Source organism: Diachasma alloeum, unplaced genomic scaffold, assembly GCF_001412515.2.
Source record: "Diachasma alloeum isolate Michigan unplaced genomic scaffold, Dall2.0 Dall_scaffold_00418, whole genome shotgun sequence".
Lineage (NCBI taxonomy): Eukaryota > Metazoa > Arthropoda > Insecta > Hymenoptera > Braconidae > Diachasma > Diachasma alloeum.
The window spans coordinates 83447-101083 of record NW_021680557.1 but is presented as its reverse complement, the minus strand read 5'-3'; the positions used below and the strand labels follow the sequence as shown (position 1 = coordinate 101083).

The following is a 17637-nucleotide window of genomic DNA, read 5'->3' as shown; positions in this document are numbered from 1 at the left end:
ATACGCCGAGTTTCGGGGGTTTCAGTGGCGCCATCTGGCACATTTTCCTATAACTGAGCGAGACAGTATGGCGACAGCTGATCGCCTCAATTCCGATTCCACTGATTGTGAGAGTTAGCGGCGTCTAATCCCTTCGGGACAACTCCCGAAAAATAGTCAAAAGTAGTTCTTTTAACGAGAATTAGTTCGCGAGAGTGTTTAGTGTGTGTGAAAATTGGAATAAGTGTTTATAACTTTGGATATTTACCGTCGCCATATTGACAGGGTGTCACGCGAGTGTGGTGTGACTAGGGGAGATGGTGGTGTTTATTTTCCGATATTTTCTAGTCAATATTAAAAATATAAAAACCTATTTCCCCCCTTCAAGGCACCATTTCCGTTAAGAGGCAATAAATTATCTGTTTTTTCAAAAAAAAATCAGATTTTTTTATGTAACCATACGGTCGTAATTAGTGGAAACGGAAAATGTTTTTTTTTGACAATTTTCTGGGGAATTTTCTAGGGACATGTCGGGCAAAAATCCATCCAACCGGGCCTTAAATACAGGACAGGTTTCGCATTTGAATTGGCACCATAACCTGAAACGATTTTATCTAAAAATTGTTCAATTTAATCAAACGTGTGTAGACATGTTTAAAAAAATTGAAACATGGTTTTCGATGAGAAATTCTTCTAAATGATGGTCTTTTTTCCCCTATCTCAATTTCATAGTGACAATCGAAAAATCAAACTTCAAACCTTGATTTTAGTCTGTTCAGCGTTTTTTGCGCGAAACTAATGATTTTTCAGAAATTTCAGAAAATTTAATTTCCAAATTGTTCCCTCGTATGCCGTAAAGTCGGAAAGAAAATAAGAAAACAAAAAAATAAACAATTCGAAAATTTTTATTCATCATACACATGGGGAAAAAAGTTGGATAACAATTACCAAACAAGTCAAGTAATCGTTTAGCTAAATCCATTTCTATAATACGCCTTTCACCCTACATCGAGTAGAGATGCAAAATGACCGGCATTTTTGAGAAGGCGTCATATGGCCAAAAAATAGCTCCAGAAATTAGCAGACCAGGGTCATCGGATCGGGTCAGTGAAAAACTCAAAAATAGCTGCTATTAGTGTGCTTTTATCTGCTGAAAAAATTAAATTTTCTGCTCCCAAATTTTGGCCGAAAATTTGATTTTTGAGTTTGAGCCATATATCTAGCAGACCAATGTCATCGGATTGGCATAATTTTCATAGTAGCGTGAAGTACTAATTGTGTGCTAATTTTCTGCGGAAAAATTAATCAATTTTCCCGAATTTTCCGTGAATTTCCCAGGACCCTGAAAATTCGTATAGTGCTGACAGATAAATGGCGGGTCCCACAAACCCAACGATGTATAAAAAGTTTCAATGAATAATGTGCTCCAATTTGAAGCCCACAGAAAATTTCCTGCTGCAAAATTTTCGCCAAAAATTTGATTTTTAATTTTGGGCCATTATCTAGCAGACCAATGTTATCAGATTGGCATAATTTTCATACTAGCGTGAAGTACTAATTACGTGGTAATTTTCTGCAGAAAAATTAATCGATTTTTCCCGAATTTTGCGCGCTTTTCCCAGGACCCTGAAAATTCGTATTTATTTAGCAGACCAATGTCATCGGATTGGCATAATTTTCATTGTGAATTAACAAATGAACTTAGGTCATTTGTTAATGGAGCAGAAAATTCCTACTGGGCCTTTAATGAAAGCACATGATTCATCGATGCTATTGACTCATGTTGGGACCCACGGGCGCCATCTTGGATTGGGTCTGATCAATGAAACTCAGGCTGTTAGATGATGGTGCAGAAAATTCCTACTGGGCCTTGAATGAAAGCACATGATTCATTGATGCTATTGACTCATCTTGGGACCCACGGGCGCCATCTTGGATTGGGTCTTATTGATAGATGACGCTTAGGTCCTCTGTTAATGGAGCAGAAAATTCCTACTGGGCCCTAGATGAAAGCACATGATTCATCGATGCTATTGATTTATCTTGGGACCCTCGGGCGCCGTCTTGAATTGGGTCATACGGACTGATGACGCTTGGGTCATCTGTTAATGGAGCAGAAAATTCCTACTGGGCCTTAAATCAAAGCACATGATTTTTCGATGCTATTGACTCAACCTGAGACCCGGAGGCGCCATCTTGGATTGGGTTTTATTGATAGATGACGCTTAGGTCATTTGTTAATGGAGCAGAAAATTCGTACTGGGCCTTAGATGGAAGCACATGATTCAGCGATGCTATTGACTCATCTTGGGACCCACGGGCACTATCTTGGATTGGGTCTTATTGATAGGTGACGCTTAGGTCATTTGTTAATGGAGCAGAAAATTCGTACTGGGCCTTAGATGAAAGCACATGATTTATCGATGCTATTAACTTATCCTGGGCCCCACGGGCGCCATCTTGGATTGGGTCTTATTGATCGATGAAGATCAGGTCGTTAGATAATGGTGCAGAAAATTCTTACTGGGCCTTAAATGAAAGCACATGATTCATCGATGCTATTGACTCATCCTTGGACCCACTGGCGCCATCTTGGATTGGGTCCCTGGCGATTCAGTGGCCACATAACTACCACGCTATTGCGTGGTAGTTGCGTGGAAGTTTTTTTAGCCCTAAAAAGCATAAAAATTAATGAAATAGACTTTCCAAAATTAATTAAAAATTAAATGATGATAAATTAGTTGAAATTCGTGACCTCCAATCTATTGTTTTGCCATTTAAAAACTTTAAAAATAATGAATTTTATCCTCGCGGCGATTTTACTCCCTCACGGCTTGCGGCCAACTCGGAAGCTTCATATCACAATTTGCCCTGTCGGTAACAGCAAAATGGCAAATTATGATGAAGAAGCAGAGCCGTATAGGGATTCCAAATTTAGGGTGCCTAATGGGGCCCTCCCCCGATAAAAGTCAATTTTGAATGAAATTTCAAGGAGGGGGGTGTCCATTTGAAAAATAGGAAACAAATCCATTTTGCCCCATTTGTTTTTTTTTCTCAATGAATGAAGGGGGGCGAGGGAGTGAAAGTTTGGAAAATGAGTAACAAACCCATTTTGCCTCATTTGTTTTTTTTTGTAAATGAATAAAAGTGGACCGGTGGGCAGGGAGGGGGGTGAATTCGGTGCATTAGTAATCCACCCATTTTACCCCATTTGTTTTTTTTTCGGAAATGAATAAAGGTGGAGTGGGGGGGGGGGGGGGGTAAATTTGGTAAATAAGTAAACCACCCATTTTACCCCATTGGTATTTTTTGTCAACGACTAAAGGGGAGGTGGGAGGAGTGACAATTTGTCAAATTCGTAAGAAACCCATTTTGGGCCATTTGTTTATTTTTCTCAATGACTGAATGTGAGCGGCGGGAGGGGGGGGGTGTCAACTTGGAAAATAAGTTAAACCCATTTTGACCCAGTTCTTTTCGAGCTGGCCCACCCGGGTTTGGTGGATGAGCTCGAAACGAAGGCATAAAGGTTCGCATGTTAAGGGTGAAACCACAGGGGTCACAGGGCGCATTTTAAGGGTGAAATCGTATGGTTGAAACAATATAGGTTATCTCAGAATCAATATTTTTATAATTCATTGTTAGAGGATTTATAATGACGGCCACTGTCATTAACAACCAAACACATATGAAAAATTCCTATAGGATTTCCTACAGGAAATCCTATGGAAGCCCTATGGAGAATTCGGACATTTCCTATAGGATTTATTCCTATAGGATTTCCTATGGGATTTCCTATTGTATTTGTTTTTTTAATAGTCGTCATATGGACAGATAACGCTTGGGTCATCTGTTAATGGAGCAGAAAATTCTTACTGGGCCTTAAATGAAAGGACATGATTTATCGATGCTATTGACTCATCCTTGGACCCNGTCTTATTGATAGATGACGCTTAGGTCCTCTGTTAATGGAGCAGAAAATTCCTACTGGGCCCTAGATGAAAGCACATGATTCATCGATGCTATTGATTTATCTTGGGACCCTCGGGCGCCGTCTTGAATTGGGTCATACGGACTGATGACGCTTGGGTCATCTGTTAATGGAGCAGAAAATTCCTACTGGGCCTTAAATCAAAGCACATGATTTTTCGATGCTATTGACTCAACCTGAGACCCGGAGGCGCCATCTTGGATTGGGTTTTATTGATAGATGACGCTTAGGTCATTTGTTNCTCTGTGGGCTTCAAATTGGAGCACATTATTCATCGAAACTTTTTATACACTAGCGCCACCCCGGCCGCAAGCGGGCGAGGTGTTGATGCCCCTTCCATTATGCCCTTTTTCCTGTCAGATTTAATATTTCTTGTTTCAATTCATTGTTCATAATCATTCTAATTGTAAAAAGCAACGCAACTGNTTCGATGCTATTGACTCAACCTGAGACCCGGAGGCGCCATCTTGGATTGGGTTTTATTGATAGATGACGCTTAGGTCATTTGTTAATGGAGCAGAAAATTCGTACTGGGCCTTAGATGGAAGCACATGATTCAGCGATGCTATTGACTCATCTTGGGACCCACGGGCACTATCTTGGATTGGGTCTTATTGATAGGTGACGCTTAGNGGTGAACACTCTTATAAATTGTTATAATTAGTTCACTCGTTAATTCAATTAATCTGTTGCTCATATCATCAATATAATTCCACGCTTAAAATATCACCACCTAATGTTTTCAGCACCAAATTAAAAATTAAAATTTTAAATGATTGTTTGACTTCTGCTCTATCTTTTTTTGAGAGTCTGAAGTTCACATTAATGATTCAGATAATATTACATAATTATCATCATTTTTATTATTNGAAGCACATGATTCAGCGATGCTATTGACTCATCTTGGGACCCACGGGCACTATCTTGGATTGGGTCTTATTGATAGGTGACGCTTAGGTCATTTGTTAATGGAGCAGAAAATTCGTACTGGGCCTTAGATGAAAGCACATGATTTATCGATGCTATTAACTTATCCTGNCCCAATTAACTTTGAAAGAAACCCCAGCAAACACACCATTAAGGAAGTTGAATCATTCTATTTTCCTGTGGCCGAAATGATTTGAGCAATTATAATTTGTTTATCAATCGAAAATACGGAGTGATTTGGTACAGAATATTCATCGTTGAAATGAGAATTCAAGTAACTTAAAAAGTTCTCCGCTTCACATGCTGGTGAAAAGTGTTTAATTTCATTAAATTTACAGTAAAATTTGAAATTTCACGACTTTTTCCTCTCAAACTGAAGTAAATGTCTCTCGCCTGAAAATTANGATGAAAGCACATGATTTATCGATGCTATTAACTTATCCTGGGCCCCACGGGCGCCATCTTGGATTGGGTCTTATTGATCGATGAAGATCAGGTCGTTAGATAATGGTGCAGAAAATTCTTACTGGGCCTTAAATGAAAGCACATGATTCATCGATGCTATTGACTCATCCTTGGACCCACTGGCGCCATCTTGGATTGGGTCNATGATTTGAGCAATTATAATTTGTTTATCAATCGAAAATACGGAGTGATTTGGTACAGAATATTCATCGTTGAAATGAGAATTCAAGTAACTTAAAAAGTTCTCCGCTTCACATGCTGGTGAAAAGTGTTTAATTTCATTAAATTTACAGTAAANCCTGGCGATTCAGTGGCCACATAACTACCACGCTATTGCGTGGTAGTTGCGTGGAAGTTTTTTTAGCCCTAAAAAGCATAAAAATTAATGAAATAGACTTTCCAAAATTAATTAAAAATTAAATGATGATAAATTAGTTGAAATTCGTGACCTCCAATCTATTGTTTTGCCATTTAAAAACTTTAAAAATAATGAATTTTATCCTCGCGGCGATTTTACTCCCTCACGGCTTGCGGCCAACTCGGAAGCTTCATATCACAATTTGCCCTGTCGGTAACAGCAAAATGGCAAATTATGATGAAGAAGCAGAGCCGTATAGGGATTCCAAATTTAGGGTGCCTANTGATGTTTGATGATGAAGAATAATGTTTTTAAAAAATGTCTGTATATGAGTAGGGGTATATGTGTGCACATGNTCCAAATTTAGGGTGCCTAATGGGGCCCTCCCCCGATAAAAGTCAATTTTGAATGAAATTTCAAGGAGGGGGGTGTCCATTTGAAAAATAGGAAACAAATCCATTTTGCCCCATTTGTTTTTTTTTCTCAATGAATGAAGGGGGGCGAGGGAGTGAAAGTTTGGAAAATGAGTAACAAACCCATTTTGCCTCATTTGTTTTTTTTTGTAAATGAATAAAAGTGGACCGGTGGGCAGGGAGGGGGGTGAATTCGGTGCATTAGTAATCCANTCAGAACTGTCCCCATAACTCGAGAATTGTTGAGGCAGACATGCTGAAATTCTGGCTGCTCATTGGTACTACTGAGACTCAAATTTATGCTGAATTTCAGCTCGGTCGGTTAAGCGATTCCTGAGATATAGCGATTCTTCGAAAATAGTTTTTTGCCGATATCACCCGGACCGATTGGATTCTTTTTTCAAAATACTCGTCACGATGATACCTATTTNGTGAAAGTTTGGAAAATGAGTAACAAACCCATTTTGCCTCATTTGTTTTTTTTTGTAAATGAATAAAAGTGGACCGGTGGGCAGGGAGGGGGGTGAATTCGGTGCATTAGTAATCCACCCATTTTACCCCATTTGTTTTTTTTTCGGAAATGAATAAAGGTGGAGTGGNATTGAAAAAAGACCATTACTCCCTGAGCAATGTAGTTTTATTTTCGTTTTTTCATTTTTTCCTTGAAATTGCTTGTTCGCACGAAAACGTGAAAAATAATCGAGATAGAAATTTGAAACTTAGTATGATTTTAGGTTTCACGGTTAAAAATTTGGGATGCTGAATGAACGAAATCTTGTGGTCAATATCTCAAAAACTATTTGTCCGATTTCATTTTTTTTTCTTTCCAAAATGTGCGTTTTCATGCCATGTATCTAAATCCAATAAAATATGGGTACCATCCCATTGGAATTTTCCGAGATATCGTCGTTTTTGTATTTTTTGATCGGAGTTCACTTTTGCGCACTATGACATGGGTAAAAGTCAGGGAAACATTTTAAAACTTTGGTTTCTAGTTAGGACTGTCAAGGAACATTCCTATATCAAATTTTAGGTCTATGCATTTGATAGTTCTTGAGATGAAATAATTCACCCAAAATTTTTGAGAAGAAAAAATAACATCTAAATTTCAACGTCCATTTTCACAGCAGGATTATTGAGGAAGCTATATAACATGAATATTGTTGCATGAAATTGCAAATTTATTTGATAGAAATAGGGGAAAATGAGTGCGATTGGCCTTGATATTTTCAAAAAATGGGAATTCGTATGCCTTCATTTTTTGAAAACATACATTGGGATCCATTGGGAAGCCTACTACCAATGAAATTTGGTAGAAACGAAAATAGGGGAAATATACGTGGAGAGTAGCAGTCATATGTAATCTATCAAATGGCTTCCGTCGCACTGCCTGTTTATTTAACTAATTCAATAAATATATTTTTCACTCTAAAAATAATCGTTTCTGAATTGTAATGAATTTTTCCCCTTTCAGAATTTCACCAAAATTTAATTGGATGCCTAAAAATATTCTTTTGAAAGTTTGAGCCATTTCCATTATTCATTCCTAAGAACTACGAAAAAAAGCAATTATTTGTAGAATCTCGTTCGAAAGACGCTGATTATCCATGCTTTATTTTCGAACTTTTCCTGGCCAATTCGACGAAGAAATTGGACCATGGAAAATCTGTAAATAAAAGGTATTTCGACGTTTTTATTTTACGGATAAAATTTAAAATTTTTGATTTTGGGATATACCTAAGGCTTGGTTTCATTAAACATAACCTCGAAAAACAAAAAATGACTTGGAAAAACAGGAGATTAATTTTGTCGATTCCACTCTTCCCATTCAAGTTAATTTAATTATCAATCACTCCAATTAGTTTGTCAGTTCTTAGCATTTATCACTGACAAATAACTTTTGATTCAACTCATTATAATCAAATACATGTGTAGGAAACATGCTCTGATGTACTTTATGCTTGCACGGTGTTTGTTTCTTATTTGGGGCTAGAAGTCCGCTTTTAAATTCGCGCGCATTTTCTTGAAACATTGAGGTATTTTAGCTTATTATGAGGGTTCCCCAAGATAGAGTAATCACCGCAGTATGTAACAACACTAATATTTATTATTATCAGAAGTAGAAATAGTCAATACAAATTAAACTTTGGAATGAATGATATCGTATGCTTCACGTGTGGTGTGAGCATTAGGCGTAGAATGGCTTTGGTATCAAGGCTTACTTCCGCGGGCGACAGGTTGCGCCTTGAGGGTGATCGGCGCGCTGCGCCGTGGACGAAATGGGAACTGCGGCGGACGGAGTCGCCACAACCACTNCTATTTTAGCTTCTTTATAGGTTTTCCCAGGATAGAGTAATCGCCGCAGATTATAATGAAAGTAATATTTATTAACAACAGTATGAAATAGGTATTATAAATAAAATTTGGAATGAATGATATCGTATGCTTCACGTGTGGTGTGAGCATTAGGCGTAGAATGGCTTTGGTATCAAGGCTTACTTCCGCGGGCGACAGGTTGCGCCTTGAGGGTGATCGGCGCGCTGCGCCGTGGACGAAATGGGAACTGCGGCGGACGGAGTTGCCACAACCACCCCCCCCCCCCCCAGTGACCTTCGGAGGATTCGAAGGGAACGAAACAGTCTTGTCTCTCCTGGGATAAGTACGAAGAGGTCGATCCATGCTAGTGGACGGCAACGGGGGTTCGATGTTGTCAGGTATCTCAGCCTGCTGAGGTTGTTGATGATTTGCAGGATCCTCCTTAGCCACATAGGCTGGCTTGAGTCTCTCCACCGATACGACCTTCTCAACACCATCGACCTTGATTTTGAAGGTCTGATCGTCTATGCGCTCGATCACCTCATGAGGTCCAGAGTAAGGTGGTTCCAGGGGTCGTTTGACTGCAACGATGCGGAGGAATACATGAGAGCAGGAGTACAGGTTTTTTAGGAGGAACATGCGCTCTTTAGTGTGATGAGCAGTTGGAGTAGGTCTCAGGCTTCTGATGTGCTCGCGAAACTTCTCGACGAAGATCTGGCGATCTGCTGGCATGTCCTCCGAAACAAAAAACTCGCCTGGAACGCGTAAACCTGTCCCAAAGACTAGGTCAGCAGGAGAAGCATTCAGGTCTTCCTTGTAGCAGTGCGGAGACCGAGGAGGACTGTCGGAAGAACGTCGGGCCATGGAGCTTGTGAGTTGCACATCAGAGCTGCTTTGAGAGTTCTGTGCCACCTCTCAACTAGTCCGTTAGACTGCGGATGATACGGTGTGGTTCTGATGCGGTTAGCACCAATCAGCTGAGTCAGGGCCTTGAAGAGTGCAGACTCGAACTAAGAGCCTTGATCAGTCGTGATGGTGAGAGGTGTGCCAAATTGAGCAATCCAGTCGGTGTAGAATGCGGTACAGACGGTGTCAGCTGTCATATCCTTCAGGGGGATCGCTGCGGGCCACCTGGAGAATCTGTCGATAATTGTCAGACAGTACCTGAGCTGGTTGACCACTGGAAGCTCGATGAGATCAAGATGTACATGGTTGAAGCGAGTGTCTAGCACGTCGATGTGTTTGGGTGTCAGACGATTGTGACGCTGAATTTTTTAGCGTTGACAGGCGATGCAGTTACGAGACCACTCCAGTGCGTCTCTCTTGAGACCGGGCCAGATGTATTTCTGCTTGAGGGTGCGAACGGTGACTCGTCCACTAGGATGGGACAACCCATGCACAGTGTCAAAGGCTTCTCGTCGTAGATTTTTAGGAATGAAGGGTCTTACAACGCCTGAAGAAATGTCACAGCAGATCGAGTGAGTGCCATCGATCGATAATTTCTGTAGTTTCAGAGAATTGTTGGTATTGTCGATGAGTTGCTGGAGCTCTTCGTCTTCCTCCTGCTCTTGGTGGATTCTCTCAGGGCTCAGGATAGTGGGCATGTTGATAGCGTTGATCCTGGAGAGTGCATCTGCGACAACATTCTCTTGTCCCTTCAAATGCACAATCTCAGTGGTAAACTGCGAGATGTAGCCAAGAAATTTGAGTTGACGAGGAGAAGCTTTCTCTGCTTTTTGCGAAAAGGCGTAGACCAAGGGTTTGTGGTCAGTCCTGATGACGAAGTGGCGTCCCTCAAGGACATGACGAAAGAATTCAACAGCGGAGAAAATCGCTAGTAGNATGTAGCCAAGAAATTTGAGTTGACGAGGAGAAGCTTTCTCTGCTTTTTGCGAAAAGGCGTAGACCAACGGTTTGTGGTCAGTCCTGATGACGAAGTGGCGTCCCTCAAGGACATGACGAAAGAATTCAACAGCGGAGAAAATCGCCAGTAACTCTCGGTCGTAAGTGCTCCATTTTCTTTTTTCAGGGCTCAGTTTCTTTGAGAAGAACCCGACTGGCTTCCAGGTGTTGTCCTCAAACTGCTCCAATGATGCGCCAATAGCAAAGTCAGAGGCATCAGTAGTCAGCAGAAGGGGTGCAGACGGCGATAGAAAGGCTGTGNCAGGCTGTGCGGGTAGCATCAGAGTCTATCTGCTTGCAGGCTTCCAAAGCTTCCTCGGTGTCAGGAGTCCACTGGATCTTAGTTTTGTCGTTTTTCTTGGAGTCAGTGATGAAGCCATTAAGCGGTGCTTGGGACTCAGCAGCGTGGGGAATGCTCTTGCGATAGTAGTTGACCATTCCAAGAAATCCGCGAAGGTCAGTCACAGTCTCTGGCCTGGGGAAGGAGATGATTGCCTCCACACGTCAGCTAGGAGCTTTGTATCCATCCTTGTTGATCGTGTAGCCCAGGTAGGTCACTTCCTCTTTTCCAAACTCGCACTTGCTGGGGTTCAGCGATAGCTTGTGCTGACGTAAGATGGAGAAGACTTGCTGGAGGTGCTGGAGATGCTCCTCATGGGTTTCAGAAGCCACAATGAGGTCATCTATGTAACAGCCAACGAAGTCCAGACCCCTCAGGATGTTGTCCATATGACGTTGAAAGGTCTGAGTTACAGTACGTAGTCCAGGGGGCATGCCCAGAAATTCGAAGAGACCGAAGGGTGTTGTAATCGCAGTCTTTTCGATGTCCTCTGGAGCCATGGGGATTTGGTGGTAGGCGCGTACCAGATCGATGGTCGAGAATATTTTCTTACCGTGCAGGCGCTGGAAAATATCCTCAGGATAAGGTACTGGGTAGCGATCCGGGACTGTCAGTGCATTGAGTCGCCGGAAATCACCGGTGGTGCGCTAGCCTCCGAGCTTCTTTTTCACCATATGGATGGGACTAGTCCATTGACTACTAGACGGTCGTATAACACCAAGCTCTAGCAGCATGTTGATGTCGTCCCTTGCAGCTTTGAGTTTCTCACCAGCTAATCTGCGAAATCGATCGACAACCGGAGGTCCTGTGGTGACGATGTAGTGTGCCACACCTGCCGGGTTGTAAGAGGCTGCAGAGACAGCTGGTTTGGTGATGTCGAGGAACTGTTTGAGGAGGTCTGAGTACTTGCCCTCATGAACGGAGTTGGAGAATGAGTGCTGATCCACTGTTGAGATGCCGAAATCTGAGGTTTCAACAAGTTCTCCAGTTGTTGATAGGGATGTGAGAGGATCGATAAGGCGATGCTTTTTTAGGTCTATCATCAACCCAAAGTGAACAATAAAATCAGCCCCTATGATTGCAGACTGTACATCCGCAACGATGAAGGGCCAGGAGAATGCTCGACGAAGACCAAGGTTGAGTGTAATCGGCTGAAGTCCGTAAGTTGCAATACTGGTAAAGTTGGCAGCAAAGAGTTTGAAGTCTGATGGTTGTAGTTTTTGTTTGACTAAGGCTCGTGGTAGCACTGATATGACGGAGCCAGAGTCGACGAGGAATCTGGTGTGTGAAGACCTATCGTAAACGTGAAGACGCTGCTCTTTGATGGACGGAATGACCTGAGCGCTGTCGCCAACCGCCTGGACTGACGACAGCTCAGTTAGTTTCCCTGGTTGGATGGTTTCCACGCACAAGGCTGGACGCACTTGGCGGCCCTGGCACCGAATCTCTGATGATAGAAGCAGTGGTTTGGTGGTCCTGAAGTTCAGGATCGTGATCGTGATTGAGATCGTGATCTTCCACTTGCTAATTTAGCAGTCAGGCTGCTGATCGATGCTGCTAGATTTGCTACCGTCCTCTCTAGCTCACTCAACCTCTGTTCGACCGTGATGGTGCTGGCCTGTCTCTGATAGGAAGTGTGACTGGCTGCCATGACCTGACTCTGAGCGACCATGGGCTGGGTGGCGGATGGGAAGGCCTGTGTGTTGAAAGGCATGGACTGCTGAACACTGGGCGCCATGGGCTGATTGTTGAGAGCCATGGACTGGAAACTGGTTGACAGGACTTGGGAGCTGGTGTGATTTTCCATACAGCTGTCGGCTGCCTCAGCGAGCTGATCGAGAGTGGAGTTGTTAGAGACTGCTGTGAGGATCTTGGACACAGTATCAGGCAACAGGGCCAGCCATCTGCTGCGAATGAGTTCTTCGCTTGCTCTGTTGCCAGCGAGCGTTTTCATTTGCCTGAGGAGTTGACTCGGCTTTTGTGTACGAAGCTGCATCTCTGTCAACAGTTTATGTAACTGGCGATCAACTGAGTCAGTGAAACGTTTGAGAAGTATATTTTTGAGGTTAATATACGTATCTGTGGGCGGTGGATTCCTGAGAACGTCGGACATCTCCTTGAGAACATCCGAGCCCAAGGCAGCAACAACAGCTCCATACTTCGTCTGGTCACATCTGATGTTTCTGGTGGTGAACAGGGCTTCGATGTGGATGAACCATAGCTCGGGATCATGGGACCAAAAATCTGGTAGTTTGAACTGCGTGACAGCCATGATCTGAGCCTCAGTGTACCCCAGTGATTGCTATGATAACAATTGTTGTTGCTGTTGCTGTGCCAACGATTGTCGTTGCTGCTGCTGTAGTAATGCTTGTTGTTGTTGCTGTTCATCTAGTTGTAGTGTCAAATCACCCTGATTACCGGATGGCGAGTGGGTGAGCGGCATAACTCTGTCGATGCAGCGACTCGTGCTCGATGGGGTTAACCTCGTGTAGAAACGTAATCTGTTGAGATCACGTCGGGGTCACCAATTTAGCTTATTATGAGGGTTCCCCAAGATAGAGTAATCTCCGCAGTATGTAACAACACTAATATTTATTATTATCAGTAGTAGAAATAGTCAATACAAATTAAACTTTGGAATGAATGATATCGTATGCTTCACGTGTGGTGTGAGCGTTAGGCATAGAATAATTTTGGTATCAAGGCTTGCTTCCGCGGGCGACGGGTTGCGCCTTGAGGGTGATCGGCGCGCTGCGCCGTGGACGAAGTGGGAACTGCGGCGGACGGAGTCGCCACAGTATCATCTTTTACACTGCCATCTTGCGGTATTTCTCCGTAACCTTGTACTAATCAGCTGATGTGATGTCCGGTTCTATTTGATTAATCGAAATCGAATGCAAAATAATCGATTATCCCCATGAGATCCGTCATGTTCGATTAGTGACCCATGTCTTTTTTAATATAGGATCGTTGGGTCTGTGGGACCCGCCATTTATCTGTCAGCACTATACGAATTTTTAGGGTCCTGGGAAATTCGCGGAAAATTTGGGAAAAATCGATTAATTTTTCCGCAGAAAATTAGCATACAATTAGTACTTCACGCTACAATGAAAATTATGCCAATCCGATGACATTGGTCTGCTAAATAAATACGGATTTTCAGGGTCCTGATGGGAAAAGCGCGCAAAATTCGGGAAAAATCGCTTAATTTTTCTGCAAAGTGATAGAATAAAAGTTTTTTTTTATCGTTATTTTACATCGCTTCGACCCGGTTAGAGTATACTGCGATGATGATCAAGACTTTAAATGGTTAGATCGCACCATTCTACCCGGCCGGGATTTTAACTCGGAACTTTTCGCAAGTGAGGCAACGAACTTACCCACTGCGCCAAGCCACCGGGCTATAGAATAAAAGTAAAATTTAATTTGTCTCGAGTAAAAATTTGGTCAAGATAACTATCGATTACTATGTTCATATTGTAATTTTTAATTTTATATTCTTTCCGTGTAATTATTCAAATAAAACAAAATAAAAATAACTGTTGAGAATTTTGAGGCCGGATGTGCGTACGATATTTTGTGGAATGGCCCATGTCATTTGACATTGAAGAAGTCAAGAGAAAAATTTTGTTGTCACTTTTCTTCTCCGATGACATCATCATTAGTAGCATGTTTTGCCACCTAGAACGTTAATGCCGAAGAAAAAAGCATGCACAGTATTCATCGAGTCCAGCCACAGCCGGAAGAGCTCTCGGACGAGGACGATCTGACCAACGTCAATGTCAAGTCCCTGGTGAGTATCATCATCTCCTCGTCATTCTTATTCTCAACATTCAAAAAAAAAAATTCTCCTCCTGTCCCACGCTAATCCGATTTATTAACACAAATGTTTAGATGGCGCTGACAAAATAGCACTGTCAACTTTCATTAACCAATTTTCCATACTCATGATGGAAAGTAATAATAAATAGAAGGAACAGATCGCAAATATTCGGAATCATTGCGAAGTTCATATTGTTGCAGTTTCATTTGAGTGAAGATAGATTCCTGGTTCGTTACAAAAAAAAAATAATTTTGTTGAAATATTCACGGATCCTCACTTCCTTCAGATCATTGCTTCACTCAGAATATCCAATTGCCATAGCCTCGTCAATAATAGTTTTCGAAAAGTTACATCTCCGTGATTTTTTTTATGTAAGAAATGTAATATTACATAGACTTATTATATTTGAATAAATATTATAATTGAATATACGCGATTTTCAACAGTATTTTACAAATCATGCCAGGCTATAGTCAGCATTTAGAAAATCAATGAATTTCACTAAACTGTCGTATTCTCCTGAACTCGATGAATGCTAGTCATGTGGAAGTTGTTACCCTCTATGGTTGAAAAAAGGCCAAGAATGTACTTTTGAGACTACAGCACTTGGATATTTTCAAGTCGCAGCAAACTGATATCAAAATATGGAGAAACTATGTAAAAAATACAAGGAATTTTTTAATGAGTGTCAACATGACTACCGTCAGCTTAACGTTCGTATGTCATCCGACACTAGAAAAACCCAACACTAATTGAACGCGCCGGAATACGCATTTATGCTACTACTTCACTGATAAGATTACACACATTGAGCATTTCTTATTTCTGTCTTCGTAGCTGCGATTACGGAATGTCGTTGCCGAGTTTTATTCGAGGCGGAAGAGTAGCGCGTGTCGTACGTCTGTAGATCGGGCATTTATAATATGAATAGATAGATTGTAGATATTAATGCTAATGGATGGTAATATTAGATATTGATGATTGATGATAATTATACGAGCATTAAAGTAGAGAGTATCCTGATAATTAATTTAGTGCAGAATGTTTTTTTTTTGTTTATTTCATCACAGGGCGCTTAAGTTTCTAGAAGGAAAATATAATTCTTTGAGATTAAAAAGGACAAAAATTATATACTTCGGGACGAGTATCAGTGGGGTTTTTTCTCGTGCTAAGTTGGCGTCTAAGCCGAAGGTGAGGACTGGCCAGCCACACGTATAAAAAAATCCATGTCACTAGTCATGAATCATATTTTTCCGTAGCGATTTTGACATTGACGAGTTTGGGGAAGGGCCAATGCTAATGTCCGAAACTTGTAAAAGTGGAAATCACTACGGAAAAATATTGTTCACGACTAGTGCGATGAGGTTTTTTTATTCGCTTGGCCAGTCCTCGCTTTCGGCTTGGACGCCAATTCCACGCCAGTAAAAACAATTATGGCACTCGCCCTGAAATATATCAATTGCGATTGATTCTGTCAGTGATTTTCTGGTAAAATTCCAGAGATTGGTCCTACTGTCAAACGTTTTTTAAAAGATTTCCGAAAGTAAAACCAAAACCAAAAGTTTAATAATTTCATACAGACGTGCAAAGAATTCTCGGCAGCAGAGATCGGCATAATGGTAATAGGGAATTAAGATTAATGAATTACTTTATCAATTGCATAATCTGAAAAAGTGAAATGAGATGGGATGGACAAATTCAGCTCACATACTGTTTAGAATACGAATTATTTCCAGGATTTTCTGATAATGTTGAGAAATTTGGTGATGAGGGTAGAAACAAATAAAAGGATTGGAGTTCAAATTCGTTTTATCCCTGATGGAAAATATCATGCGTGGTAATGATTGAGACCATTTCTTCGTGTCCCCATTAAAACTGGGAAGATTTCAATTGTACGCCATATTATTGTTGTTTTCATCACTATTATTGAGATTTGTCAGTGTTATTTGTCAGTATAGTCCAAAACGAGAAAAATGAGCGCAACAGAGCTTTATAACTCAATCATTGGCAGAAATATTAAAGATTATGATTTTTTCTTTCCCCTAAGAATGTGGTTTTCCAATTCTAATTACGAATCGATACAGAAACCGTTACAGAGTAATCAATCAATTTTAAATTCTGTATAAGTATTATTCAAGAAAATTATGAATCCAACTGTTTCAAATCATAATTTTTAAAAATCTTATTCAACTCTTAATTATTTAATCAAATAATTTTCAGCGTCAATTAATGCTTAATTAAACAATCAAATAACTTGTCGTATTAATTAACGATTGATAGTGTAATCCATTAATTCTTGTGATTTATGACTTATTGACTAATAGAGTACATTCTCATTCTGAATAGTGTTTGCTCAAATATTCAAGAGTTTTGAGTTCTGATTGCCGATTTGACTTGTAGTTAAAGAATCGGTGGCCAGGATTAATGGATTACAAATGTAACTTGTAATCAGACCTGTAATTATTGACAATGTAATAATTAATGCCCTGTTCGGAAGATATCAGGAGATTTTTTTTGTTCTTTCCACAATTCTTCATTTTTGAAAACACATTTTCACCATACTGCCCGTAAAACAGCGTTTTTGTAATATTTGTCAGAAAAAATAGACACATGCTCGAGCCTTGGAAAACAGATCACCGTCCCCCACGTGCAAGATTGCCTTCCGAGCCGAAGGCGAGGATGGCAAGTACGTGGGGGAGGGTGATATATTTTCCATGGCGAGGTGTGTATATTAATTTTCATTGCTCAAGCCCAAAAAGGGCTCTTTTACCGACGGTAGTTAAGCATGAGAAGTAGGTCTTTTTACCGTTGAGCAGTATAAAAGTGAGAAATGCACTACTTAGGAGTGAAAAAGTGAGAATTGCACTCCTTAGGACTGAAAAACGTGTGGCGCCACCCCAGCGTTAATGTACCAAAATATAAAACTACATATAAAAACTGATAAATTCAGCCAGTGAATCCCCTTCATTATCTTCAAAATTGTTAAATTTTAAATTTGAAAATACACCTGAAAATTAAAATGAAAAATAAATTATTAAAAAATCTTAATTTTGATAATAATAATATTAGAAATATCATTTCATAGAAAATTTTTTATTGAAACTCTGAAATAAACTACAACGTAAA

At 40.7% G+C, this 17637-nt stretch overlaps 1 protein-coding gene across 11 annotated transcripts in view; it reads left to right on the top strand.

The window, feature by feature from the left end:
- Window positions 1–17637, top strand: part of LOC107042106 (xin actin-binding repeat-containing protein 2) — a 233570-nt gene that overhangs the window by 144296 nt on the left and 71637 nt on the right. For 8 of the 11 annotated variants that reach the window (XM_015262987.1, XM_015262986.1, XM_015262989.1 and 5 more), the window contains one exon: window positions 14374–14481. The exons of the other annotated variants lie outside the window; for them this stretch is intronic. In XM_015262987.1, the coding sequence (XP_015118473.1) occupies window positions 14374–14481 (108 nt within the window). The remainder of the gene's footprint in view (window positions 1–14373; window positions 14482–17637) is intronic. 11 annotated transcript variants of the gene reach the window in all.